This window comes from Eptesicus fuscus, chromosome 4 (assembly GCF_027574615.1).
Source record: "Eptesicus fuscus isolate TK198812 chromosome 4, DD_ASM_mEF_20220401, whole genome shotgun sequence".
Taxonomy (NCBI): Eukaryota; Metazoa; Chordata; class Mammalia; order Chiroptera; family Vespertilionidae; genus Eptesicus; species Eptesicus fuscus.
This window is the reverse complement of record NC_072476.1, coordinates 4,735,272-4,762,376: the sequence shown is the minus strand read 5'-3', so window position 1 is coordinate 4,762,376 and position 27,105 is coordinate 4,735,272. Positions and strand designations below refer to the sequence as shown.

General features: G+C 57.3%; 1 protein-coding gene across 2 annotated transcripts; it reads right to left on the bottom strand.

Moving 5' to 3' along the window:
* Positions 1-1,032: 1,032 nt before the first annotated feature.
* On the bottom strand, positions 1,033-27,105 carry SLC5A11 (solute carrier family 5 member 11). Of its 2 annotated transcripts, none has more exons than XM_054714190.1 (14): positions 27,076-27,105; positions 24,212-24,316; positions 23,076-23,135; positions 20,384-20,488; positions 18,685-18,790; positions 16,061-16,141; positions 13,497-13,702; positions 7,818-7,953; positions 5,552-5,659; positions 5,088-5,238; positions 3,258-3,426; positions 2,730-2,945; positions 1,991-2,179; positions 1,033-1,219 (listed from the first exon to the last, which is right to left on the bottom strand). In XM_054714190.1, exons 1-14 carry the CDS (start codon positions 27,088-27,090, stop codon positions 1,034-1,036), a joined length of 1,833 nt encoding a protein of 610 aa, XP_054570165.1. In that variant the 5' UTR covers positions 27,091-27,105; the 3' UTR covers position 1,033. The 2 variants fall into 2 exon arrangements, with proteins under 2 accessions (XP_054570165.1, XP_054570164.1); XM_054714189.1 differs by having other exon boundaries at positions 1,033-1,239; positions 2,014-2,179.

Below are 27,105 nucleotides of genomic sequence, written 5' to 3'. Positions count from 1 at the left end.
CATGGGCCCTTGCCCAGGAGGGAGGGTGCCCTTGCCCAGGCCACAGCTGCCACTTGCATTAGCGTGGAAAAGCGGGGCGTGGACAGGCCATGGCCCGAGCAAGCCCACTGCCCTTGGGTGCATCAAGGTATTACCGAGCGACCGGCTTTTCCGCAGCCCCGGGGTTTCCTGTCCGTGTTCCTTTGAAGTCTGGAAACCAGGGTCCCTTGAGAGTCTACCCCACTCGTCACTATCAGGCCAGTAATGCACCGCTCCAGCCCCTTATCCCAGGACGAGGATGAGAGCTCGTGGCTCTGGGCTCCCAGGGCGGGCGGGCTCGCTGCTGCCTGCCCTTGCTCTCGGCTGTGTGTGGGGCAAACTGCCCCTCCAGGTCGTGCCCTCAGGCCCCTTCGTGACCCAGAGTAGAGGAATCAGGGGGGCTCCGCGCCGAGCAGGGGGCTCCTCAGGTCGAGAGCCCTCGCTGTAGAGGTTCGTGGTGGAGTCGTCCGTCCTTCTGGCTGGAGGTTTAGGAAGCGTCCTTGTGGGGAATCAAGCAGAAACAGGCAGAGCAGCACCTGGTTCTTTGCCAGCGCGATTCGAGCACCAGCCCAGGCGCGTGCTCGAGACCGTATCGGGAGCAAGTATCACCGGGAGGAAGCCTGCGGCGGGCGGGGCGGCGGGAGCGGAGGGGAGAGGCGGGGTGCAGTCCACCCTGGCAGGCTGGGAGCGGGGAGAGGTCAAGGGCCAGCGCCGGCCAGACGTGGCTGCTGCGGCTGCAGGCCTCGCGGCCAGGCTCCCGCGTCCCTGCGGATTTGGCCGTTGCTGTCGCACGTGGGCAGGAGGAGGGAACAGCCAGCTTTTGGAGACAAGGAAGCTTTTACACTGCTCTCCGGTCCCCAGCTCCCAACCTTCATGCCTTTTTAGCAGAAAGGAGCTAAATGTCTTGTGGGAAATGGCCCATAAACAGCCTTGAAGCCTGCTGGTAAACAGCTTTATTCCCTCATTAAGAAGGGGCGTTGGACACCCACGGAGAGCAGGGCCCGCTCCGCCCACACTAAGCAAAGTAGCCCCAGAGGAAGACGCCGCAGCCGATGCAGAGGACGAGGTTGATGTCCAGAAGGGCCTTCACCACGGGGCGCTCTTCCAGGGACGCGATGGCGGGCTCCGCGCTGCTGCTGGGCTCCGCCGGGCCCTTGTCGTCCATGCCACACAGCCACAGCAGGGCCCTCACCGCGCGGGACTGCCGCTGCGTCCCGGCGCCTGGAGAGAACCCAAACCAGGCCGTCAGGAAGGGCCGTGTCTCCCGGAGAGGAGAGGAGAGGAGAGGAGAGGAGAGGAGAGGAGAGGAGAGGAGAGGAGAGGAGAGGAGAGAGGAGAGGGCCTCGCAGGGCTTTCCCACGCACTGTGATCAAGGCCGTCGGACCTGTCCTGGCACCTGTCCTGGCACCTGTCCTGGCACCTGTCCTGGCAGGTGTGCTTCGCACCTTATTTCTGGGAGGCTGCTCTGCTCTGGGAAACGGGGAGTTTAGACTTTGCACCACCTTCAGGTCCAGCTGCCCCTGGAGCCAGGCAGTGGAGTGCAGAGTCGGGGGCCCTTGGCATAGTCAGCGTGTCCGAAGATTCCTCACTTCCACCAGGAACTACTCTCTCGTTTTCCTTGAAACGCGTGGCCTTGTGCCCACTTCAGGTTGGCACGGGTTCGTAGCCATAAGTGGGTTGTAACGGCCATGTGGGACGATCCATGACAGCCCCGCCCAGGGTCGTGGGGACAGTAGGGGCTGGTGGGACCTTGGCTAACGGGAGGGCAATCGGGGCCTCGGGCGCCTGCTCACAGCTCTAGACACGGTTCCTGGGCACACGTGTGGGCAGTGTTGCCAGGGCTTCCTGTTTCTCAGGAGAAGATGGAAATCTGGGATTTATGTGAAACCTCAGCCGGTGCGTGTTAAGTCGCCCACCCGAGGCATCTGTTGAAAGTGACTAAAGAACCCACTTCAGAAGGAACCCCGGACACGCGCTCCTGGAGGCGCCACTCACGGTGCGGCCTGGCCTCGCTCCCCTGCAGGGCCTCCAGCGGCAGGTCGCGGCTGCTGGCCTCCGCCGGCCCCTTCGGAGGGAGGGTGGTGGGCGGCGGAGTGGCTGGTGGCACCTGTTCCTTGTGGACCATGGGGTCATGGCGCGTGAACCAGGTCAGGCGACTGACCTAGGGAGCAGAGATGGCCGTGAGACGGGTGGTCGTCCCTCTCTCCGCGCCCTGCCGGCCCCAAGCTCAGCCCCAAGCTCAGCCCGCCCGTCTGGGTCCGCTCCCCGCCCCCCTCACTCCACGCCCCTCCGAGTTCAGCTCCCCAGGCTCAGAGCCGCGGACCCGCACGCACTCCCCCAGCTTCTTAACAAGCCGCCCTGGGCGTGGGACCCAGCGGTCAGCCCCCGAGCCGTCTGCGCCACGGGGACCTGTGGGTTCGCAGGCGAGCGATGAGAATTGGGAGCTTGGCTGGAAATGCTGGGCAAATGTTTGTGCTTTTGCTCAGTGACCTTAGAGAGGATAAACCCCCAGCAGCTGCCAGCCCCTCGCGGCCCGAAGAGAAGCAGCGGAAAAGGTGGGTTCTGACCAGCCAAGCGCGCCCAGGCCCAGCGCGGGTCCCTCCTGTCGGGTCCCTCCTGTCGGGTCCCTCCTGTCGGGTCCCTCCTGTCGGGTCCCTCCTGTCGCGCACAGCGAAGGGTCTCAACGGGCCCAGCGGCAAACCCCAATGTACCCTCTCCGTGGAGGGGGGCTCGGTGAGCCAGCTCACGGCGGACATGGTGACGAGGGTGACGGCAGACAGGATGGTGGAGAGGTAGAGGTAGTGCACATCCTTCACCACGGCGGGGCGCTCATCGGGCTGGTGACACTGCGGCTGCGTGTAAACGAAGTCCAGGACCAGCCGCACCAAGCCCAGGAGAAGGCCCACGGTCAGACCCGCGAAGGCGCCCTGCGGATCAGAGCAAGGCCGTCGTAGTGCCGCCAGCGCTGCGGGGGCTGTCGGCCTCCAGAGTCCCCAAGCCGCCTCTCGTGACGCTACCCCTGCCTTCCACATGCCGTCCGTCAGCTTCCCCGTTCGCGGCAAAGTCCAGCAGAACAGAACACGTTGTCTTTGACGGACAGGTAGCACCCTCCCCATCTTCCTCCACAGAACTCCTCCTCCCCGGCGACACCCCAGTCCGGACACCCTCAGGGCCCCCCTCCAGTCCCCGACCCCCCTCCTCGTGCGGCCTGGGGTCTCGCCCAGCGGGCGGCCACCCACCTGCTCAGTGCTCCGCCTCCAGAAACACCCCATGATGAAGACCACAGCCACGGGCGGCTGCAGGTAGGAGCTGATGGACTGGATGTAGATGAAGAGTTGGCCGCCCTGGCTGGCCTGGATCACCGGGATCCAGAGGATGGAGACCACCACCAGGAGCAGCACGAACAGCCTGAGCGGGAGAGCCGCCGTCAGTGCCGCCTCCCCCAACCTTTCTCGCATTTTCATGGCTTTATGGAGGCAGTGACAATCCAGTCACTTCTGCAGCCAGCACCGCCATCACGTTTTAGGGCAGCCACCGTGCAGAGAGCTCCCCCTGTGCGGGTCGTGTTTGTGGGGGAGAGAGCGAGAGCGGGGGCGGGGGCGGGGAACAGCCGACCCTAAGCAAGCAGGTTGCCCCTTCGGACATTTCACGGAAATGGCCCTACAGCCTGCGTCTGGGCAGTGGGCTTCCTTCACGGAGCATGCCTTAAAGTTCACCCCTGCATCGTGCATCCGTTTCACTCCTTTTTATTGGGACGAGGGTCCCATAGAGCCCTGTGTCCTCCCCGCGCACACGGACATTGGTGATTCTGCGGCCCGGCTGTTGTAAGGACACTGTGCGGACTTCTGTTCCATCTCTAGGACAGCCGTCGCTGGGGTGCGTGTAAGTGTATGTTCAGCTGTTTAACAAACTGCCGAACTGTGTGAACGGCTGAGCCCTTGGCCTTGTGACCTGCACGCACAGAGTTCCCGTGTCCCCGCCTGCGGCCTGTCTTTTCCGTGTAGCGTGTGGTGGTGTCACGCTGTGGTTTCCTAGGTTGCAGCCTTGTCTGGTAGCTTACTCTGCATCACAAGTCCTTGTCAGACACATGGTGCCGGTGCTTCCCCCGGCCTGTGCGTGTCCTGCACTCTTCAATGCCGGCGAAGTCACCGTTTTCTTACAGCCATGCTTCCGGTGTCAGACCGGGGCACTCTCTCCCTAGCCCAGGGCTGAGCCAGCTCTCAGGATGCACCTCCCCACACAGAGCCCCAGGGTGCGTATTGACATGTATTTTACGTAAAATTTACATGCCACTCATTCGTGTCACTTCTGTTCCCCTGTTAGACTTCAGGACTTGCGGAAGGCTTGGTAGAGAAACCTAACCCCTCTCACCCATAAAAACAAAAACAAAAACCCAGGACACCCTCCTCCCTTTACCTGGCTTACTGCTTTCCACCCCTCAGGTCCCAGTCCAGGTTGGGGACCCCCCTCTGAACCCTAGGTCTCCTGGCTCCCCGTCATAGCACTGCTGGAGTTGCATTGCCTGGCTATTTAGCCTTCACTAGCTCCATGAATACAGAGCCGAGCTGTTTCTTTTTGTTGCTTTATGTCCGGCATCTGGCACATAGTAGGTGCTCATTGAACATCTCTTATTTTTGTTAATCCTCACTTGAGGATATTTTTTTTCCATAGAGAGTGGAAGGAGGGAGGGAGAGGAGAAAGAGAGAGAGAGAGAGAGAGAGAGAGAGAGAGAGAGAGAGAGAGAGAGAGGGAATCAGCATGCCCTGACTGGGGTGGGGATCAAACCTGCACACAGATCCATGCCCTTGAGCAGGAATTAAACTTGAGACCCTTCAGTCCATGTGTGGATCGACGCTCTAGCCCCTGAGCCACCGGCCAGAGCGACCATCTCTTGAATGAATGAATGAATGAATGGGGTCCTAAGTGCCTCATTTTCACCTTCAGCGGAGGCTGAGCTGGGTGAGTTGCTGGCTGGACATTGGCCCTGGGTGGGCTCAGCTTGCTCCTCCCCAGTACCGGCAGCTCCCTCCCTGGCCTCCCCCCACCCTGCCCCCCGCAGAAGAGCTCACCTGCCCACAATCATGAGCTCCCGCTCAGACGCCCGGGGCCGCAGGCGGTTCCAGAGGTCCATGGTGAAGATGGTGCTGGCACTGTTAAAGATGGAGGTGAGGGAGGACATGAGCGCGGCCACCATCACAGCAATCATGAGCCCTCGGAGCCCTGGGGGCAGAAGGGAGGTCTGTGGGCCCTGCCTTCCCTCATGACCCCGACCCAGGCCCAAAGCCGCCCGGCCCAGGAGGCTCACCTCTGAGGAAGCAGCGCTCCGGTGGGGGCCGTGAGGCGGGGGGGGGGGGGGTCGGGGGGGGACCCTGCCCGGCCAAGGCCTGGGCTTCACCCGGGGCCTGGCTCTGGGGCTCAGTCCTTCCCCCGAGCCCGTTGCCTCCCACCACCACCCTCGTGTGCCTCCCTCCGAGCAGAGCCAGCCGGTGCTCTCCTCCCCGGGTGCTCCGGGGGCTGGGGAGGGGGCGGTTACCTGTGGGCAGGAGCTCCAGCACGAGTTTGGGGTACGCGATGTCAGAGCAGCCCGAGGGGTTGCCGCAGACCCTCTGGCAGATCTCGGGTTCGGCACAGGCCACTTGATCTGGGGAGGAGGATTCGGGCGCGTAAGTTCGTGGGAGCCTGGGTTTCACAAGCACGACCCTCCTGCCTGCCCGGCCTGCACCTCGGTTTCCTCGTCTGTACATTGGGACAGTAACGCGAGGCTCTGGTGAGGGTGGACCTGGCGCAGGTCTGACTCAGGCAGTCGGCAGTGCGGCTGCCACCAGGGAGCTCAGGTGCGGCTGGCACCTGGCGGCAGGCCAGCACGGCGGCCTGCAGGGGCTCCACCCCCGCCCCCCACAAGGGACCCCAGCAACGCCTCAGCTCCTCCCAGTGCGAAGGAGAGCGCCGTCGCTCGACGCGTGGCAAATGTGTTTTAACTTCCTTTCCCGGCTTCCCAGTAGCCCCGGTAGTTCAACGGCTGTTTCTCCTGAGACGCATGCAAACCCAGCTGTGCCGGCTCTGACTCTCACCCCCTCTTCCTGCCCTTCTGTGCGGCCCGTGCTCCCCTGGGCCGCGTTCTCTCACGTAAACCCCCAAGCACTCCAGGTCGGGCGGGCAGCCCCCGCGGCACTCACACCAGCTCCCCCAGTGACCCTCAAAACTGGCCCCCAAGTAACCCCCCGCCTGCCTTCCCTGGCCCCCGGGTAGCCCCCTCCCCGCCTTCCCTGGCCCCCAGGTAGCACCCCCCACCTGTCCTGGCCCCCAGGTAGGCCCCCCACCTTCCCTGGCCCCCAGGTAGCACCCCCCACCTGTCCTGGCCCCCAGGTAGGCCCCCTCACCTTCCCTGGCCCCCAGGTAGCCCCCTCACCTTCCCTGGCCCCCAGGTAGCCCCCCGCCTTCCCTGGCCCCCAGGTAGGCCCCCCCGCCTTCCCTGGCCCCCAGGTAGCCCCCTCACCTTCCCTGGCCCCCAGGTAGGCCCCCCACCTTCCCTGGCCCCCAGGTAGCCCCCCCACCTTCCCTGGCCCCCAGGTAGCCCCCCCACTTCCCTGGCCCCCAGGTAGGCCCCCCACCTTCCCTGGCCCCCAGGTAGCCCCCCCCCCACTTCCCTGGCCCCCAGGTAGCCCCCCCGCCTGTCCTGGCCCCCAGGTAGCACCCCCCACCTGCCCTGGCCCCCAGGTAGCCCGCTCCCCCCCCCCCCGCCCCGCCTTCCCTGGAAGGATAAAAACAAGTTCCTGCCCTCTGTGTGGCCCGGGGGGGGGGGGGGGGGGGGGGGGGGAGGCGGGGGGGGGGGGAGGGATGAGGCATCGGGTGGAGCCCTCGGCCTTGCCCTCCCTGAGAGCTCATGGGTGGACATTGAGGAGCTTCTTCCGTCCAGATCACCACTCCCAACACCCAGGACTCCCAGTAACACCCACCCGTCCTGCTCAGTCCCCACAGCCAAACCTCATCCCTTCACACACACTCACACACACATGCGCACACACACACACGCACACACACGCACACACACACACGCACACACACACCAACACACGCACACGCACACACACACCATGCACACACACACACCAACACACACCCCAACACACACACCCGCGCACACACACCCACACACACGCACACACAACACACACACACACACCAACACACACCCACACACACCAACACACACACACGCACACCAACACACACACACCAACACACACACACACACACCAACACACACACCAACACACGCGCGCACACACCAACACACACGCACACTTGCTAGCCCGGTTTTTGTTAAGGAAAGTTCCCCAAAGGGTTCCATTGGGCCCCAGTCCCCCTCCCCCGGCTCTGACACTGAGGTGTGGGGGGAACTCTCACCGTGAGGCCACAGGGACCACACTGAGATCACAGTCTTCGCCCCGTTTGTGCAAGGCCCCCCGTGGTCTCCCCCCACGCGCTGGGGCGCCCTCGGGTGTGCCCGGGGCTGGGAGGTGGTGGGGAGCCCGTCAGTGCCGGGCAGACACCCCTGCATCACCAGGAAGGGCCTCCAGCCCCGTGCTCTCAGCGGGTCGGTGGAACGTTCCAGACAGTTCATAGGCCTGAGACGCAGCCCCGCCGCCTCTCCCCCCGCCCCCCCGCCACCTCTGCCCGCCCCCCCCCCCCGCTGCCTTTCCCCCCCCCCGCCTCTCCCCCCGCCTCTCCCCCCCCCCCGCCTCTCCCCCCGCCGCCTCCCCCCCCCCCCCCCCGCCTCTCCCGCCGCGGCCTCTCACCCGGGAAGAGGACGCGGCTGACCATCCCGGGGAAGACCATGACGAAGAGGGGCAGCGCCTTCAGGTACGCGGCCATCAGGGAGCCCGCTTTGGCGTGGGACAGGCTCTTGGCCGCCAGGCTCCGCTGGACGATCACCTGGAAGACGGGTGACGGCGCTGCCGAGGGGCACCTCCTCGCGGGGCAGTGCACGCAGGCCTCGCTCCCGGCCTCTCCTTGAGGAGGCGTCTCCTCTCCTCAACCCCTGTGGTCAGTGGGGGTAACTACCACCCCGCCCTGGCCCTCCCCTCCTTTTTCTGGGGTTGGACCTGGCCCATTAGAGCTCTCCGTAGAGTTCCTCACGTCCTTGGCCGCCGTGACGGTGAAGAGAACGTACGCGCCCCACGCAGGCCAGTCACAGCTCCATGCGGACCTTCCCCTAAACGGGCCAAAGCCGGGGGGCCCTCCCGCCTGCAGCCCCACCGGGAGGCTCCCTGCCAGGGCTGCCGCCGCCTCCGAGCAGGAAGCCGGCCTGAGAGCGGAGTTTCGGAGGAAGGAGGCCGCGGGGCTGAGGACGGAGGAGCCGTTCCCGATGGCACCGTTTGAGCCCTCAGTCCAGCGGTGCCAACTGCAAACTGATAGCTGGGGTTCAAGTCCCGCTCTCCCCCTTCTCTGCTTGTGGTCGTGGGCAAACACTTTCACCTCTCCTTGCCTCAGTTTCCCAATCTATAAAATGGGGAGAACATTAGAACTGTTTCGACAATTAAATGGAGTCTAGCCATTTAGAATATTTAGAAGAGGGTCTGACAAATAACTGCCCAGCATATGTTCATTGTTACTGTTGATATGACCCACCTCTCAATCAGTTAAGTTCAAGGAAATAAAGACTTAAACTGTCTTTTTCCTGCAGACAACCAAGATCCTCACCAAATCAGCCAAGAATCCTGAATGGGAAGTGTCGGGAGGCAGGATCTGCCCCCACCCACAACACCCCGCCTGCTGCAGGCTCCGCCGTGCAGACATGCACTCTCTTTGGGGGGGAACTGTTGGACTCCAGGCCCGTGGACCCTGTCACATAATTGCCAGAAAACGTCAACATGATCGAGGCCAATGTCCACCTCCATAGGAACGGCACCACCTGAGCCTGCGGGCCCCCAGGGCAGGCACCGGTGCCCACTGGCACCCCGTCAGCCAGCCGGAACGCCAAAGAGCCCTGGTCACAGTGGCCACCCAGACTGAGGAGCCTGCTCTTGTAACTGCCAGGCCCTGCAGGGGCAGCCGGCTGGGAAGAGTAACCAACATCTGGCTGGGAAGAGTAACCAACATCTGGCTGGGAAAGGAAGGCGACCAGGAGGAACGAACGTGCGCAGGGCCCTCCCCCAGCTCCAGCTCATCCGCCCGGCACCTGGCACGCATCTGCCCCTTCCTCCGCCCACAACAGCGGGCACAGACGTCTGCTCTCTGGGTGGGAAGGTGGGAGGCCTGTCCGGAGAGGTCGTGGTAGTGGGCTTGGCGACAGGCGGTGGGTATGCAGCTGGGGAGGTTCTGGATGAACCCCAGAAGGAAGACCATCCAGTTGGTGAGTCGGAGCAAATGAATAGAGAGGTTAGAAGCGCAGACAGACTCAAGTGTGGATCCCCGCCCCACCAGGCCTCTGTGAGCCCTCAGTCTCCCCAGCTGCCGAATGGGGATCACAGCAGCTTGTTCTGAGGTGCTTAGCAGTGCTTACGCAGAGAGACCACTGGTGGCAATTGTCGTGGTCACTGCTGTTGTTGGATGAAACCAGAGAAAGACGTTCAACCAGGTCCCAGGAGGAGGGAGCCAGAGCTTGGAAACCAGATCAGACAGCCACGCAACCACAGTTCAGACACGGGAAAACAGCTAACACTGGCCATGGCCGAAGCAGGAAGGTGGTCGTGGGGGAATACCCGGCAGGTGTAATGGCGTGGCTGCTTTTTATGAATGATCTTTGTCCTGGTGGTGGAGGGGCCCTAAAAGGACGGAGGCGAGAAGGCAAGAGCAGGAAGGAGGACGGAGAGAAGCGCAGCGTGCGGGTCTGGTTGGAGTGAGGAGTTAAGAGAGGGACTGGCAAGGGCCGGCGCTGGCTGCCGACAGGATTGGGATGTCTGGGCTTGTGGTTACGGCACACAGTGTGCCTACGTCTTGTCTGGTGCCTCCTCAAAAACTCTCTGCTTTGCCAAGATCTACCCCCTCAAAGGGCATGACTTTCCCCAGAGCATTTTCTGCCAAGGAGACTGGTCCCCTCAATCCCCCTCCAGCCTCCAGATGGAACCCCACGGGCTGAGAGCTTTCTCTCCCGCTTCCTCAGGCGCCGGGTCCTGGAGCATCTGGAGAAGGTAGAGGCCTGGGAGGGTACCAGCCCCTCTCTGCGCAGGTGCAGTGAACTGTGGACAAGCCGGAGTGAACTGTGCCGTTGCCATGGTGACCACGTGGGAACCCCTTTGGTTTTATAGTGGACATCAGTGTGGGAGTCTTCCTAGTGTCCCGCCCCTTCCTTTGAAATCCATGCCCGCTTCACACAGCTGCCAATCATCCCGGGCACAGTCGCCGGGCCCAGGGGCCAGCACCTGACCCGTGCTGGGCCAGTCAGAGCCGGCCCTGCAGCGCTGGGTTTGGACTGAGGGACTGCCAGCCCCCTTCCCGTGGGCCTGCGGTGGGAGACAATGAAGTCAGCGGGTGAGAGAGGAAGACGATGGTGCACTGGCCGGTGTGGCTCAGCCGTCAGAGTGTTGGGTCGTGGGTTTGATTCCGGGTCAAGGGCAGGTACCTCAGTTGCAGGCTTGATCCCTGGCCCCGTCGTCGGGACACAGGTGGGAGGCAACCAATCGATGTGTCTCTCTCCCATCGATGTTTCTCTCTCTCTCCCCTTCCTCCTTCCACTCCACTCTCTCTAAAAAAATCAATAGAAAAAATATCCTTGGGTGAGGATTAGCAAAGGAAAGGAAGGCGATGGTGAGGGAACTGGACCGAGTCCGTGGTTCCTGGAGCCACTTCGGTGCCTGCAGTCTGTGCTCCATGAGCTAACGGATGCCCACCTTTCCCGGAGCTCTCCCCCCCCCCCCCCAGCCCCTTGCTGCACTGCTCCCGTTCGGATGCTGCACGTGAAAGACTAAGGTGTGGAGCTGCGTGTCCGAGGCAGACGGCGCAGGGAGGCCTCCCTCCGGAGCCCGGGGCCACGGTTGTTTAGAAGTTGGTGTCGCTGTTGCTATCATTTCTCAGGACTCCAAACAGGCCCCGGTGGGCGAGCGCAGGCCCTGAGAACGCGGTGGTAAAAGGTGAGGGTGTCGCGCCTGCAGGTGCTTCTTCCTGCTCCCTGACGTGGGAGCGGCCGCAGTCCTGGCCAGGCCACCTGGAGCCGCGGGAAGCGTCTGCTTTGGAAGCAGCCGTTTCTAGGGAGGAGCTGGGACTGAGGAGAATCCTGGCTCTTATTCCTCGAAGTAGAGCCTCCAGCCATGAATTTAAGAGACAGCTGAGCAAGTTCCCAGGCAGCTGCGCTGCTCAGACACCCACCACGGGGGAGGGGTCCCTGGGCAGCAGCCTCCAGGCTGGGCGGTGCTCGGGGAAGGGGGTGCACTCACGCATAGGCGGTGGGGAGATGGCGACAGGCACCCGCAGCGTCAGTAAGCGCTTGCGAGCCGAGCCGTCACTCCTGTCCAGTGAGCGATCGCTAGTCGCCTCCTCCATGTCTGCCCGGGGCGATGTGGGCCACGCTCGCTCGCCGTCAGTGAGCAGTGGGTGTCGCCCTGCCTGTCCTCCGCTCTAACACAGCCCAATGCTGTGCTGGCCAAGGCGTCGCCCGCGACCACAGGCTTTGGGCTCTGCCGACCCCGCCCAACAGCAACCCTGTGCAGTCAAGGCGCCGTCATCATCGTCCTGGGCCTGGGCTCGGGGCTCGGGTCTCGGCGCCCCCTCGCCCTCCCTGGCTCTCGGAAGGAGGCCGAGCCCCTTGGACAAGCCTCCAATTCTTGAACAAAGCAGGGCGGCAGCCGGCGGTGGCCTTGGGGGGACACACTGGAGTGCCGCTCACACGGGCCTGAGGACTCTCAAGGAAACAGTGTAGGTAGATGGATGTGAGCTCCCAGCTGTGCCCAAGCAGCACCATAAACCGTGTAAAAACGGAAGCGTTCCTAATGGCTTGTGTATTCACTGTCCCTGCAGCCAAAGCACTGTGACCCAGTTCCTCACGCTCCCCTCTTTCAAACTTCCAGTAACCCCACTTAATCGTGTCTCACAGGTAGCTGCCTGCACCGGGTTCTGGGTCTGTTCAGGGGAAGCCCATGCTGTTGGCCTAGAGCAGTGATGGCGAACCTATGACACGCGTGTCAGCACTGACACGCGTAGCCATTTCTGATGACACGCATGCCGAGGATGAAACATTTGCTGCTCCTGAGGATGAAACATTTGCGACTAGAGTCTTGGAGTTAGTTTTTTCCTCAAAGTGACACACTACCTGAGTTATGCTCAGTTTTTTGGCGAAGTTTGACACACCAAGCTCAAAAGGTTGCCCATCACTGGCCTAGACCCTTCTGTCTCCCTGGGCTCTCCCACCTGAGACTTCTAAGGAGGGGGAGGGGTCTGCCGCTTAAAGGGGCCGCGTGTGGTATTGCGATGGGCTCAGCTCTCACCCGGAGGTCAGCCGCGGTGACCTCGCTGCACTCTATGCAACTTAACCTCTAAATGGTACGCGAATCTGACTGTTGATGTAACAGGAAACAAAACATTTCACCTGGTGACAGAGTCACTGGGTTGAAACCTGAGAAAGTGGCTGCGCAGCGACTTTAGGCGCCCCCCCCCCCCCAGGGCCTCCGTGCACATCCAAGTGGGTGCAGAGATGCAGCCTGTCCCCTTTCCTCTCAGACGGGCGTGTTACACACTGTGGCCTTCTGCTTTCCTCCGTGTCCTCACACCAGCTGTGTGTGCCTGACGGCTGTGCCCTCTGCTGCCAACCTCCTCCCGCCCCAGCCTGTGGAGCCTGCTCTCCTCCCTGCAGCCTGTGCTCAGGTCACCCAGGCACATCTCCCTCCCCACCCCACACCCAACCCCTCTGTCCCTGCTCTGCTTTTTAAAGAATATATATTTTCATGGATTTCAGAGAAGAAGGGAGGGAGAGAGAGAAATAGAAACATCAGTGATGAAAGGGAATCATTGATCGGCTGCCTCCTGCACGCTCCCTACTGGGGATTAAGCCCGCACCTGGGCATGTGCCCTGACAGGAAACCTAAGCGTGACCTCCTGGTTCAGAGGCTGATGCTCAGCCACTGAGCCAGCCTGCGGGCCGCGCTCTGCTTTTGTTAATGCCACTCACCACCTGTGACGTGCGCATCACTTACTTACCGTCTGTCTGTCCCTCCGCGAGCTCCGAGAGCCTGCGGTTTGTTGACTGGTGGTGTCTACGTGCCTGGTACTTAGATGACGCCCAGTGAGTGCTGAGCAAACAATACCCGGCCCCAGGGTTATCCTCCCTGAGAAGGTTTTCTCTCCCTGGCTCAGCGGACCGTCCCAGCAGCCAGCAGGGTGTATTAGGCTTTGCCATCATGTGAGCAGAGCAAGAAGATAACGTGTAGAACAGTAGAAAGGGAGGCGTGAGCAAGGATGGTGGGGGAGAAAGGCAGACGAGAGGACAGTGCGGGGAGGAGGCGGGGCACAGCCACCCCACAGCGTGCTGAGGGCGCGGCCCGTACCTGGTCCGTGCACCAGTACCAGAGGGACGGCATGGTCATTCCAAACAGGATCCCGGGCCACGGGAGGTCGGAGGTCAGCGGGTCTCGGAAGATATGAAAGGCATCTTCTCGGGGCAGTCCGCAGCTGCTGTTCTCAGTCCGGTTGGTGGCCAGGGCCAGGAAATACTTCTCCACCAGGCCCTCCAGCCCTCCGACCGCAGCAAAACCTGGACATCAGAGGAAGCGCTTGCCAGGAGCTCAGAGGGATCCCAGCAGTAACAGGATTTCTGGGGACAGTGAAATCCCACTCAGAGGACAGCTACCAAGGGAAGTTAGCACCTTCAAGGTCTCAGCCTCTTTTTTTGTTTTTAATGCCTTTGGGAGCGAGTATGGATTGCTTTTCAGAATAATATTGCTAAATGCATAACACAGAATATGTAGGCTTGTAAAGGAAATCAAATGCAGGAAAGGCAATCATCGAAACGTAAAAACTACTCTGAGCTAGTAATTTACTTATTTGCCCATGAAGTAGTAAAAACCTAGCAGGAGGGCTAATAACAATTTTGTTTCAAAGTAGCCCTGAGCACAAACAGGATTTCAATGCATCAGCATCAATTGTAAGAACACCTGGATAAGAACATCTGGGGTACCCTTTGGGGTATCAAAGGCAGAGATATGGCTAATATTGCCATGGTGTATCGCCTACATTTATAATTGAAAAATGCAAATTTCAATGATAGATTCATCAAATAGAGGTGGGATTTTCCCATCCAAGATTCAGAGACACCCTGAATTCTGCTCACAGGTCCCAGGCTCAGCAACCTTGCTTTAAGGAAGCATTCTTTCTCCTCGGAACTTCTCAGCGTCTCTCAGCTCAGGTATGGCAAGAGTGGAGCACAGACTTGTGACCTGGAGCTAGTGACTCCCTCTCTGAGGCTGTTTCCTCATCTGCTAGTGGGGCCACGTGGCGCCAACCTCCCGGCTGGGGCTGGCTCATCGAGACACTACCCACAAGGGCACCGTGTCTGCATAAGCGTGAGCGGCTCTAAGAAAGAACCCAGTACTGTCATGTGGAATCTGCTTCTTTTCATTAATTGGAAGGATTCAGGATTACCTCCAAATAATGTGGCTCTCACTAGATTGCATATTGGAAGGCTTTTTTTTTTTATGGAAGACAGGAGGTTGGTACTACCACTTGGGTAGGAATGACTACTAGGGAAGAATTACTGTGCTGATAAATTGTCAAGTTTTATTTCCCTGAAAAGTTATTTTGTGGTAGTGGTGGTGGTGGGTGTTGTCAATAATTGATAATAAGCAACATGTGTACTTCAGTAGCTCCTGCCGGGTGGCCCCAGGCAGTGGCTGACTTTGCACCTCCCTGGAGGCCCTGGAGCCAGTGCACCCAGTGGACAGCTTCAGACCAAGCAGATTACAACTCTACACACCCACCAGCGACACACTCACGGGGCAGACTCAGTGAGCACCAAAGCCCCACTGAAGCAAGCCCTGCCCCATAAGGGTGTCTCCTGCACAGCAGCTCTTCCACTGTAGACACAGCTGGTCCTCACAGTCAATTGGCCTGGAGGTCCATTCCTCCCAGTGATACCAACAGCAATCAAGGCTTAACTCAGTGATGGCGAACCTATGACACGCGTGTCAGCACTGACACGCGTAGCCATTTCTGATGACACGCGGCCGCTGAGGCGGCCGCATGCCGAGGATGAAACATTTGCTGCTCCTGAGGATGAAACATTTGCGAAATAATGTTTTTTCCTCAAAGTGACACACTACCCGAGTTATGCTCAGTTTTTTGGTGAAGTTTGACACACCAAGCTCAAAAGGTTGCCCATCACTGGCTTAACTACAAGACTGTGCACACAGCCCACACAGGGGTGCACCTAGAGTGCCCAGCTCAGGTGACTGGGGACACTGAGCCACTGGGCCTATAGGACACCTAGCACACAAGGCCACTCTACCAATTCCAGGAGACACAGCAGCTCTACCTAATACATAGAAACAAACACAGGGAAGCAGCCAAAATGCAGAGACAAGGAAACATGTCACAAATGAAAGAAATGGAACCAAGCAAACTAAAATAATATCCTTGGGTGAGGATTAAAAAGAAGAAAAATGGAGCCGGAGGACAAATGGAACAAGTAAACAACTGGCAAGCAGTAGATTTTAATGCAACCCTATCAATAATGACATGAATGGAATTAACCTGAAGACACACAAGGTGGAGATGGTCAGATTAGATTTAAAAAGCAACTACTGGTATATGATGTCTACAAGGAACCTGCTTAGAATATAAAGACATAGATAGGCTAAGAGTGAAATGATGAAAAAATACCCCTATTTATTTATTTATTTATTTAATCACTCATCCATATTAATAGAGGCAAGCTATTAATTTTTACTTAAATAAAACGAGCAAGTGTTCATGATAAGCACAGTTCTCTTTCTGCTAAGTCACCTGCCTCAAGCAGGACCTCTGACAGCTGGGTGTGCTGATCCCAGTGGTGAGGGCAGATGTCCCTGCTGAGAGAGTGCTGGCCTCCACCCAAGTGGCCGGGGACCCCACTTACTGTAGCCCATCAGGGTGAATGCTCCTACGAGCATGATCACAGTCTGCAGAGCATCCGTGTAGATCACAGCAGCCAGGCCACCTGGGGAGGGAGGGCGAGGACTGAGTTGAGGGCCGGGCACCCTGGCGGAGAGGAGTCACTCTGTCACAGAGGGAACCTGACGGGTCACGATCCAGCGGCGGTGATCGCTCCGCAAAGATGTTAACGTCTGCAAAGATGGCCACAGCACCCCCTGCGCATTCCCGTTTTGCAGCTCCGCTTTGCTGCCCGTTCAGGTTGAGGTGGGGTTGATTTCTCGGCCTCCCAAGCACGGCTTGCTCTGACCAATGACATCGTGCAGCTCCGAGCCGAGGCCTCCGGGGACCTTGGGCTCCTGTGCTTGCCCTTCTGTTGCCCTGAGAATATGCTTCCTTCTTTTAATCCTCACCGGAGAATATTTCCCCACTGATTTTTTTTTTTTTTTAGGGAGAGTGGAAGGGAGGGAGGGGGAGAGAGTGAGAGAGAAAAACATTTATGTGAGAGAGACACATGGACCAGTTGCCTCCCAAACGCACCCCGACTGGACTGGGCCGAGAATTGAACCTGGGACCCACGGAGCCACGCTGGCCAGGGCCACCATGCTTCTTTAAGAAGCCCCGCCTGGCCCAGTGGGGGATGGTCCACGTGGAGGGAGCGCCCAGCTGACCGCCCACGCAGACCTCCAGCCCTGGGAGTGAGGCCCTCTGGCTCCAGCCGGCTGTTCAGGTGCCACCTAACTGCAGTTCAACTGCGCAGGCGGGCCAGCAGAACCCCACCCGCAGACAGTCCATGCAACGCATCGTGGGCAACAATCACCATTGTTTTCAGCCCCTAAGCTTGCCAGTGTCCGTACACAGTAATTTCCAAGTGACACAGGAAGTGGTGCTGGGGCCACAGTCCACGCTCTGAATACCTTTGCTTTGAACATGAGAAAAAGAATGCGAGGTCTTCAGAGCCCTAACAGGCTTCCCGACCAGGGTCATGGTGGTTGGTTTCAGAGGATTCTGGGGTTTGCCACCAAAAAAATGCTTGTAATAGCTCTGGGCAGGGCAGTCTTCCAGTCTCTTCCCTATCGCTCCCTCCGCCCTCCTTCCCTTGTCTGGCATAAACACATACTAGTGGGCAAGGTCCCTGGGCAATAAAAACCCATGCCGTAGTGGGGTGTTCTCCTGGGACTCTCCTTCCTTGCTCACAGGCCCTGCCCCGAGTGGGAGAGACCTGCCTGGCTCCTGGCCCCAGTGCCCTGCTCTCCTGCCCTGTCGCTCACTGGCTGGAGCGTGGTGAGAACACTGAAGCCCACCATCATTTCGATGCCAAGGTTTAGGGGCATTTATCATGTGCCAGGCACTGGGCTTAGTATTTTATCCGATCATCGCTGACATCTTGTGAGGCCCCACCTAGTTCTACACAGCGGGATACAGAGGCAAACAAAACAGCAGGTTGCCAGGCCTCACCCGCTGAGTCTAATGGGGAGGCAGACCCCCACACAAGGAGACAGGAAGATGAATTGCGCCGGTGGCCGCCCTGCCCCTCCCCTGGGCTCAGGCACACGCTCCTCTCTGCTGAACCCTCAGCCGAGCTCTCCCGCAGCAGAGGCCTTTGCGTTGTTGAGTTGGTGGCTTCCTGCTGGGCCCCGGCCACGCTCCACAGCACACAGCCCTCATAGGCTCCTTTTGTGTCCTTCCAGGCTGCGGTCCCAGCCCTCCGTGCCACTGCCTTGCCCAGGGGCGGGCACAACCTGGACCTTGCGCTTGCTCAGCCTCAGCCACCTCTATCGCCCTTGCTGTCCCTCAAACAGGCAAACTGCTCTCCTGTCAGAACCCTGCGCCTGTCCTTCCCTCCGCCTGGAGCGCTTCCCCTGCTCCTCATGGCTCCTTCCTTCCTCACTTAAGTCTGGTTCAACTGTCGCCTCAGCTCAACATTCCATGAAGAAACCCTCCCCACTCCCAGCTCACCCGCTGACTTTCCTGCTTGGCGCTTGTTCGTTAGGACAATACACCTGACATTGTGTACTGATTTCCTTGTTCACGTCTCCCATCCCCAATAGGGCAAAGATTTTGTCTATCTGTTCGCTGCTTCACCCTCCTCCCAGCATGATGTCTGGCCTACGGGAGGTGATGTATACTAGTATATACAACAGAATAAGTCGATTACACCAATAAGAGGCAGAGAAGGTGAGGATTCAAAACCAGATACTACTCTCCTCCAAGCCAGTCAGAGTCCAGTAGGTCTAGGAAGGAAGTCTGAGGGGCAAAGATGAGGCTGCCCCGCCTCGGGCTCCAGCATAAAGCGGTCTGTGGCCCAGCCTTGTTCAATGCGTGCGAAGACACAGGCTCAGCACCTGTAGGTCCTCAATAAACAGGTCTTGAGGGAATGGAAAATGCTTGATGCAGCTGTGCTTCATTTTACAATCTTATCTCTTATCGGGCAACCTCCTTCCTTAGGACAACAGCCAAGAGAAATCATGTTATCTGAGGTGATGAAGTGGAGTTTAATGGATAAATGGTCTGAACACAGTAGAACACCAGAAGATGGGCTGGGAAAAGATGGGGTGGCACAGTCCCTGCCCATCACCCATCCCAGCATCACCCCTTATTCAGTCATACCTGCAATCGTGTATAGAGCTGTGATGGCCAACAGCCCAACTATGGCCAGGTACAGATCCAGTTTCAAAGACTGCTGAATAAAGATGGCGCCTGCATACATGTCCACCTGTAGAAACATAAAGTGAATGGATGGATGGGTAGGTAGATGGGTGCTTGGGTGGATGGGTGTGTGGATGGGTGGATGTGTGGATGGATGGATGTGTGGGTGGATGGATGGATGGATGGATGGATGTGATGGATGGATGGATGGATGGGTAGATGGGTGAATGGATGTGTGGGTGGATGGATGGGTGGATGGGTGGATGGATGGATGTGTGGATGGATGGATGTGTGGGTGGATGGATGGGTAGATGGGTGGATGGATGGATGTGAGGATGGGTGGATGGATGGGAGGATAGATGGGTGTATGGATGTGTGGGTGTATGGATGTGTGGGTGGATGGACATGTGGGTGTATGGATGTGTGGGTGGATGGATGGGTGGATGGATGGATGGGTGGATGGATGGATGTGTGGGTGGATGGATGGGTAGATGGGTGGATGGATGGATGTGAGGATGTGTGGATGGGTGGATGGATGTGTGGGTGGATGGATGGGAGGATGGATGGGAGGATGGATGGAAGTGTGGGTGGATGGATGGGTGGGTGGATGGATGTGTGTGTGGATGGACATGTGGGTGTATGGATGTGTGAGTGGATGGGTGGGTGAGTGGATGGATGGATGGACAGATGTGTGTCCAGCCTAGATTCAGGCAAACACAGAGGAATCATACATTGTTGTTTCTTCACCCATCTCCTTCCAGATTTGGGGTCTCAGACTGGAGCCTTGTGGGCAATTACATTTGAGACCCCTTCCCTGGGCTAATACAACAACCTCCTCAGTGGTCCCGTTTCTGCCCTTGGTCTTCGTACACCCCGTCCTCACAGTGCGCCTAATCACATGCGTGTGTGGGGTCACCTTGTCTTTCCCCCAGTAAAGCCCTTCAGTGGCTCCAGGCCCACAAGGGTCTTGAATAAGTTAGTTTCATGCCAGGCCCGTCGATTTGCCTGCTGCCTGGCTTCATTTCCTTCACTTGCCTCCTATTCCTGGTCCTCTGGGTCCTCGGGAACAAGTCACGTTCATCCATGCCTCCCAGCTTTGGCGTGTTCTAATTTATCTTTCTGGAATGCCAATTCCCCTCTCTCCAGAATCCTCCTCCGACATAACTCCCCTTGTGGAGGCTTCCCCGGCATGGAGCCAGTTACTGTTTGGATGGAATGGAACTCCTCAGCCCCTCTCACCCTCACACAGGACAAGCTGTCCCCGGCTCCAGCTGGACGAGTCAGCGTGAGCCTGGCTGGCTGAGCGGCACATGCCCCTGCTCTTGGCCACTTTCCAGGAGCTCTGCTCATCCATGGGTGGGGCGGGCAGGCCCAAGGCCATCAGCACCGCTGATCACTGCTGATCACGGTCTATCTCAGGAGAAGATCGAAGTCCCGTGCCGTCAGTGACCCGCCCCGCCCCGAGGCTCTGCCAAGGAAGCTTTGGCAGGAGCTGGGGAGGTCCTTCCCCCATTTCTCCTGACACCCTCTGCCCGTGCTCACCTACCCCGCCCAATGTCCTATAGGCACCCTGAAGCTTGCCCAAGGGAAGGAGAAAGTTCATGGGCGGAGACACCCAGCAGGTGCCATCGCCAATCTCCCCACCAGGTCCCCACCTTACCGAAATCTTGGTGAAGATGTAGATAAACAGGTAGAGCACAGCCAGGAGGGTGGGGATCCTGTTGCCGCCGAAGCGTTTCCTGAGGTATTCTGGCATCGTGGTGACCTGAGGCCAGAGCCCAGCTTTCACCCCATCTGGCCATGGCCTCAGGGCACCAGCCCTTCTCCTCCCCCCACCACCCCCGCCCCAACGCTGCACACACATGGTCTTGGGAGCCACAGTGGGGGACTCAGAAGGGAGGAGAAAATGGGAGCAAAGAGGTGAGTGGAGGAATTGGGGTTCTGTGCAAGAGTATGTAGCCAACTATCATATTTCCCAAATGTGAGGCATTTGTGTACCCCATCCAAATTTTTGCCATCTCCACTATTATTAATAATTAGAGGCCTGGTGCACAAAATTAATGCACGGAGGGGGGTTCCTCAGCCCGGCCTGCACCCTCTCCAATCTGGGACCCCTCGGGGGATGTCTGACTGCCGGTTTAGGCCCAATCCTGGCAGTCAGACATCCCTCTCACAATCCAGGATGACTGGCTCATAACCACTCACCTGCCTGCCTGCCTGATCACCCCTACCTTGCCCCTCTGCCAGCCTGATCGCTCCTACCTTGCCCCCCAGCCTGCCTGATCACCCCTAACCTCTCTGCCTGCCTGCCTGATTGCCCCTAACTGTCTCTGCTTGCCTGCCTGATCGCCCCTAACTGCCCTCCCCTGCTCACCTGATCTCACCCCAAACTGCCCACCCCTGCCCACCTGATCACCCCTAACTGCCTCTGCCTTGGCCCCTACCACCATGGCTTTGTTTGGAAGGAAATCAGACGTCCGAAAGATGGCTGGTCGACCCAGTCTAATTAGCATATTACCCTTTTATTAGTATAGATATTTCCCTTTCAATCAACTCACATTTTTATTTAAATAAATTGATCTACAAAGGAAATTTCAAATCAGCACTTTAAATGGAAAATCGATTCAAAATGTACCGGAGCCAGCAAAAAGAAACGCATGGATAATAAAACAATTTGTTTGGTTTCTCTTCTTTTCTGGCAACTTGCTGTTGCACAGCAAAGACTCTGGGCTCAGAGCCGGCTCCTTCTTTCTTTAAGAAAAAGGAAAAGAGTGTCAGCAAAGCACTGGACGGGGTGAAGGCCTGCCAGCACCAGCGTGAGCTGTCCCCCGGGTTCACCCAACAGCTGGCCGACCAGGAAAGGAAATCACTCGCCCTGGGGTTCAGTGTCGCTGGCCACGGGCACACCTCAGGTCTGCTCCTGACTCCCTGTGCCCATGTGCTGACCTTTGGGGAAGTTGCTCTACTGTGACCTTTAGCCAGATCCCCATGAACAGCTGGGGGTTCTAACAGCAAACCACACGGACTCCAGAGCGGACGGGCATCAGAGGACCCATTCGCCCGGAGGCACCGGCTGAGGGAGGCTCCGCACGCCTGGGTGGGAGGCCCAAGCCAGGTGTCCTTGCCGGGTGGGACACCCCAGGGGTGAGCCATGTTGCTGAGCACCATTTGGGGGACAGCACTGTTCTTGGGGTTTGGCACTCCTGTCCACCTCCTCATCCCCTCTGTACCCCAGACTTAGGGTTGAGAAAATGTCACATTTAGCCTCTGGGACCTCAAGCCGACAGCTGTTCTTCCACGAGGGACAAGGTCTTGGGTGGAAAAGGACGGAGCGATGATGGTGTCTGCAGCCCCTCCTCCAGCTGCAGCTCACCTAACCAGGAGGGTGACTAACGGGCTCCGGCCTCTCACCCTCCAGCCACAGAGCTCCTTCCTCACTCCCGGCAGGTGGCACGATCGTCTACTTGCCACAGGACACAGCAACCATCGGCTGAGGACGCCTGGCCACCTGCCTGTGAACTAACCTGCCTCTCTACCATCCTTGACGCCTTTCCATGGCAGGTGCTCAGTAAACGCCTACTGATGCTTTGGCCCAGCGCCCCGCACGCTCCGCCCGGTGTGTCACACCCCAGGCACATTGGCTGAGCAGGAGCCAGTCACAGGGGCCCAGCCACCGAAGGCCTTCCTTATTCAGACTCCAATTGTCTCCATCTGGGACCATGTATGCCCACATCACCGCCTTTCCACGGATCGCACCGCTTCCGGCACATTTTCAAATGATTTGTCTCATCATTAAGCCGCTCTTTCTACTTTGTGTATTTAAAAACTTTTCATAATAGAAGGTGAAAATCAATTATTGCTTTATGGACAACTCTATGATATTGTACGATCTTGCCGTGTGTGTTAAACATCTAAAACAGAAACAGTGAAAGTGACAGAAAGGTGTCAACAAGATCAGAAATAATGTCCAAGACTGCTTTTTCAAAATCCTAAAGCAGCATTATTTGGTAACAAAAATTATAATATTTCATACCAGCCAGAAATTACTCAACTATTGTAGTTTTGCATGCACAGAAAGATAAAACACTGGACTGGATTTTTCTTAAGTCTAAAGGAGTAACGTGCTATGCCGTGAACATTTCAGAGACCGCTCTGAGGACCAGGCTCCTAGCTGTCTCACCGGTGCATCATCCCCCTCCAAGCTGGGCCCGCTTAGGCACTGTCCAGTGGATGTCCGTGTGCAGAGGGAGGGGCGCTGGGGAGGAGGGGCGGGGCGCTGGGGAGGGAGGGAGTGCAGCTGGTCCCTTCCCAAAGGGCTCCTCATTCTGTGCCCGCGGTGCCCCCAGACTCACCTGACCTGCAATGTAGATGGGCAGGAAGATCCAGGCCAGCGTCAGCACGGAAAATATGCCCTGCGGAGGACACGGAGTCGGCTCGGCCGCCAGGCGCCCCGGGGTTCCTGCGCCCCCTCCCGTGACCTGGTCTGCTCGGCCTCCGCGTCTGTCCGTCTCTTACTGGCTGAGTGGCTCACCCTCCCTGGACGTCATATTTCCATGTTTAAATGGGAGAGGGGATGACGTAGGGACAAATGGAGACAGCCACGTTTGCCAGCACAGTGTCCCCTAAACCTCACGTCATCCCCCTTCATCCAACTGTACGCCCCCCCCCCCCCCCCCCCCTGCACGGAGAGGGGTCAGGAGGGCTGGACGTCGGGCAGGCGCTGAAGAGGGGGCGGCGGCGCTAGAAGAGCCCACTGGGTCTCTGAGACCCATTCCTCTCCCCAGCAGCCAACCTCAGTGGGTGGTCGCAAGGAAATCGCTGAGCTGATGCTATGAGCCCTTACTATACACAGCCCCCCCCCACCCCCGCACCTTTTACAAGCGTTAACCCCTCATCCTCACATCGTCGCCATGTGGCAGGGACTGTGATTATCCCCGTTTTATACACGAGGCTCCGAGGCTCTGAGAGGTTAAGTCACTTGCCCGAGGTCACACAGCTGGCAAGCGATGCAGCCAGGATGCCAACCCGGGCAGCCTGGCTCTTGTCTGTACTTGAATCCCACGGTACAATAAGTCAGTGCATAGAGTATTTGTGCACCGACTAAAGGTTACTCGTCATAAAGGTGAAGGTCACTTTAATGAGAGCACCGCTGAGCCCGCTACACGAGCGAGCGCCGTGCCTGGGTCTGTGGGGTGGCAAAGCGGCCAGGGCCACGGACCACACAGGCTTTGTGACGGCCCGCGGGCATCCGGCCACCAGGGCAGACGCCTCGCGCTTCCTCGCACAGCTCTCCCCCTCAAGCACACCGCCCTGGGGCCGAGGCCGAGCCGTAGTCAGACTGACTTTTGCTGGCCAGGGGTGCCTGATGCTTCCTGTTCGTGTCTCAGAAGGCACTGCTCTGGTTTTAAAGGTGCAGGCGTGCTCACAGCTGCCCCAGGTAGACCTGTTAGGCCGAGAGGGAGCTGCCCACTCCGTGGTAAGTACTCACACTAAACTCATAAGCAGCTACGGAAATGCCAGCCGCAGCGCCCGACCCTGCCAGGCCTACGAAATGTCCACTTCCTATGTTGCTGGCAAACAAGGACGCGCCCACCTGTGGGGAGACGACAGGTTATAAGTTGGAGACAAGGTCTGGGAACCTTCCCCCGCCCCCCCCTCCCCCGTTCCCCCTCCCCTCCCCTCCGCTCTAGAGAGGACAGAGGAGAAGGGAGAGGCAGGGCTCTCCCTAGCGTATCTGGTACCTTTTCTTCAAATTAGCAAAGACTCCTTCCCCAAGACTCTTACTTCCACTTACCGTAAATTAGCATAATAAGCATGCGAACCTATGCTGCCTGCAGTGTGGACTGTGCCTCTGAGGGCTGTGCAGCACAGCACGCGGCATCCCTGCGCGGAGGATGCCAGGTGTTGCAGGAAGTGCTTCCCATGAGGATCAGGAGGCCTGTGTTATCCCAGCTTTGCTTCCGGAGTAGCAAAGCAGAGAGCCCGGCCTCGGGTCGAACTCTAAGCGGCTGGGACTGGACTTGACCCCATCCCTGGTCTCGGTTGATTGGACCAGATAGGCCTGGGCACCCAGGCTGGGCCGGTGACATTCTTTCTCCTGGGAATCTGGAACTGGTCCCTTAGACTGAGCGTGTGTAATCGGCTGGGGGTGGGGTGGGGGCATGTTCAGGTATGCGCTCATCACTGCCACTCTGCTGAGGGAAGGGGCATGGCAGAGACATGATCAGGTGAGCACTGAGCAAGAGCCAGAGGGGTGGAGGTGAAGATGGGGATAGAGTAGAAATGGGGGGGCGGGGAGTGGAGGGTTAAGTGGGAGAGGAGACAGAACTGTCTGAGAGGCTCATGTGCCTCCTGTGGATTTTCTGGTTTTCATCCAGTTCTATTCTATTGCTCTATCCTTCCGCCACTACCACATTTCTTCCTGATTATTGTCATTTTGTAGTAATAAGTATTGAAATCAGGAGATGTGAATCCTCTAACTTTGTTCTTTTTCCAGATTGTTTTGGCTATTCCGGGTCTTTACATTTCCACCTAAATTTTTGGACCTGCTTGTCAATTTCTGCAACAACAACAAAAGGCAGCTGAAATGTTGAATCTCTCAAGCAGTTTGGGAAATATTACCATCTTAACAATATTAAGTCTTCAAATCAATGAACACAGGCTGTGTTCCCAATTTTTCAGTCCTTCTTTGACTAAAGAAGAGTTTGTGAATGATTAGTGTCTGCTTTTCTTCCTGTATATAGATCATACTTTCTTATTTTTTTTGCATGACTCGGAATTTTTTGTTAAAAGTGGACATTTAAAATAACATCACGTGGCAACTTTAGAAATTTGATTGTTCCTCATTCCCCTGAGTTGATTGTTTTAGTAATTTTTTGTTGTTGCTACTGTTTATTTGTTTATAGACTTTCTTGAATGAATTCTATAAAGTCTGCATTCTTTGTCATGTGTCCACTTAGTTTAGTGGTCAGTTAATAACTAGGCAGAGATTTTCTTACATATCTAAAGCAAATAGTTTTCCCAGTCTTTGTCAAAAAGCTTTGTGTGCATGTCAGGGTATGCTTTCAACACTCAACCTGGATATTTCTGTCCTAGTTTTCACTTTCTGTTCATGCAGAGCCTCAAAGTGAGCCCGAGGTGAGTGCTTAGGACTTTCTCAGGTCTTTTCTGAGCATGTGCACAGCCCTGGCTATCACATGGCCTTCTATATTCCCAGGACTATGTCAGAGCTTCTCAAAACACTCCAGGAACGTCTCATTCTCCGGCTTTTCCTTTAAGAGCTTTGATTAGTCCATCGTATGCCCCAACAGTTGTTGCTGCCTCAGACAGTTGCAATGTTAAACAGTTGCCACTGATTGTTTTTGACAAATGTCTTGGGGAAAAGGCTGCTCTTGCAAGTGGGGTCTCCCCGGGAACTTCAGGAAGGGGAAAATACCGGCAACTCCATGAGGAATGGGGTTTAAAGGAGCTCCAAACCCATTCTGACCAGAGGCCCAGACACCTATTATCTCTCTGCATCTTAAACTCTGCATTTTTTTTTAAACTTACTGCAAATGGGGGAAATTCTCCCTCTTCTTAGTTCAAAAGGTTAACCCTTATTTTAGGATCATACATAAAAGTATTATTCCTGATCACCTTCCCTGGGTCTACTAAGTAGAGGCTTGTCTATATATGTGATGTGTATGGGTGATGTGAGTTAGTGTGTGCACGTGTGTTTGGCAATGTCCTTAGATCTACTTGAAAATAACATACCGTCCAAATCTCCTTAAGGCTTTAGTCCCTCTCATTTCTCATCATATATGCCTCAGGGGAGGTTCCACATCCCCCAGCCTAGGCTTTGAGTGTGTGACCCACCGTAGCCACAGTTATTGGCAGCGGATGGGCATGAGCCATAATCAGAAATGAGATATTTTCCAGGGATACTCCCATGGAAGCAGATGCTCTTCCCATGCTGGGCTGGAACTTAGACAGATGGAAGGTCTGCAGCAGCATCCACCATCTTGTTGACATGAAGTCAAGTCTGTTTGGGAATAGCACCCATCCAGAAGGAGAGATGATAGATAGAAATATAAAGAATAAATGGGGGGGGGGTGGATAAACAGAGGGGGAAACCAGGTCCTAATAATATCACTTGAGCCCCTGTACTCAGCCAAAACTGAAACCCTAGATTTTTTTCCTTAGGTGAGCTAATAAATTCTTTTTTGATTAAACAAATTTGGGTTGGAACTAGTTTATACTGTAACTTCCACACAATGTGCAACTAAAGAGTCCTGAAAAGGCACAGGCCAGACAGAACATCAGCACCTGAAAATTCTTTGAGAAGTGACTTTAATTGAAACAAGGTTCACTTACAGGCCACCACATCATGTCCCCTCCAGCTAG

Coding starts and splice junctions, on each gene's coding strand:
- SLC5A11 (XM_054714190.1), bottom strand. Junction 20,489..23,075: donor CCATCTACATTGCAGGTCAG/GTGAGTCTGGGG, acceptor CTCTGGCCTCAG/GTCACCACGATGCCAGAATA. Junction 2,180..2,729: donor AGCCCCCCTCCACGGAGAGG/GTACATTGGGGT, acceptor TCTGCTCCCTAG/GTCAGTCGCCTGACCTGGTT.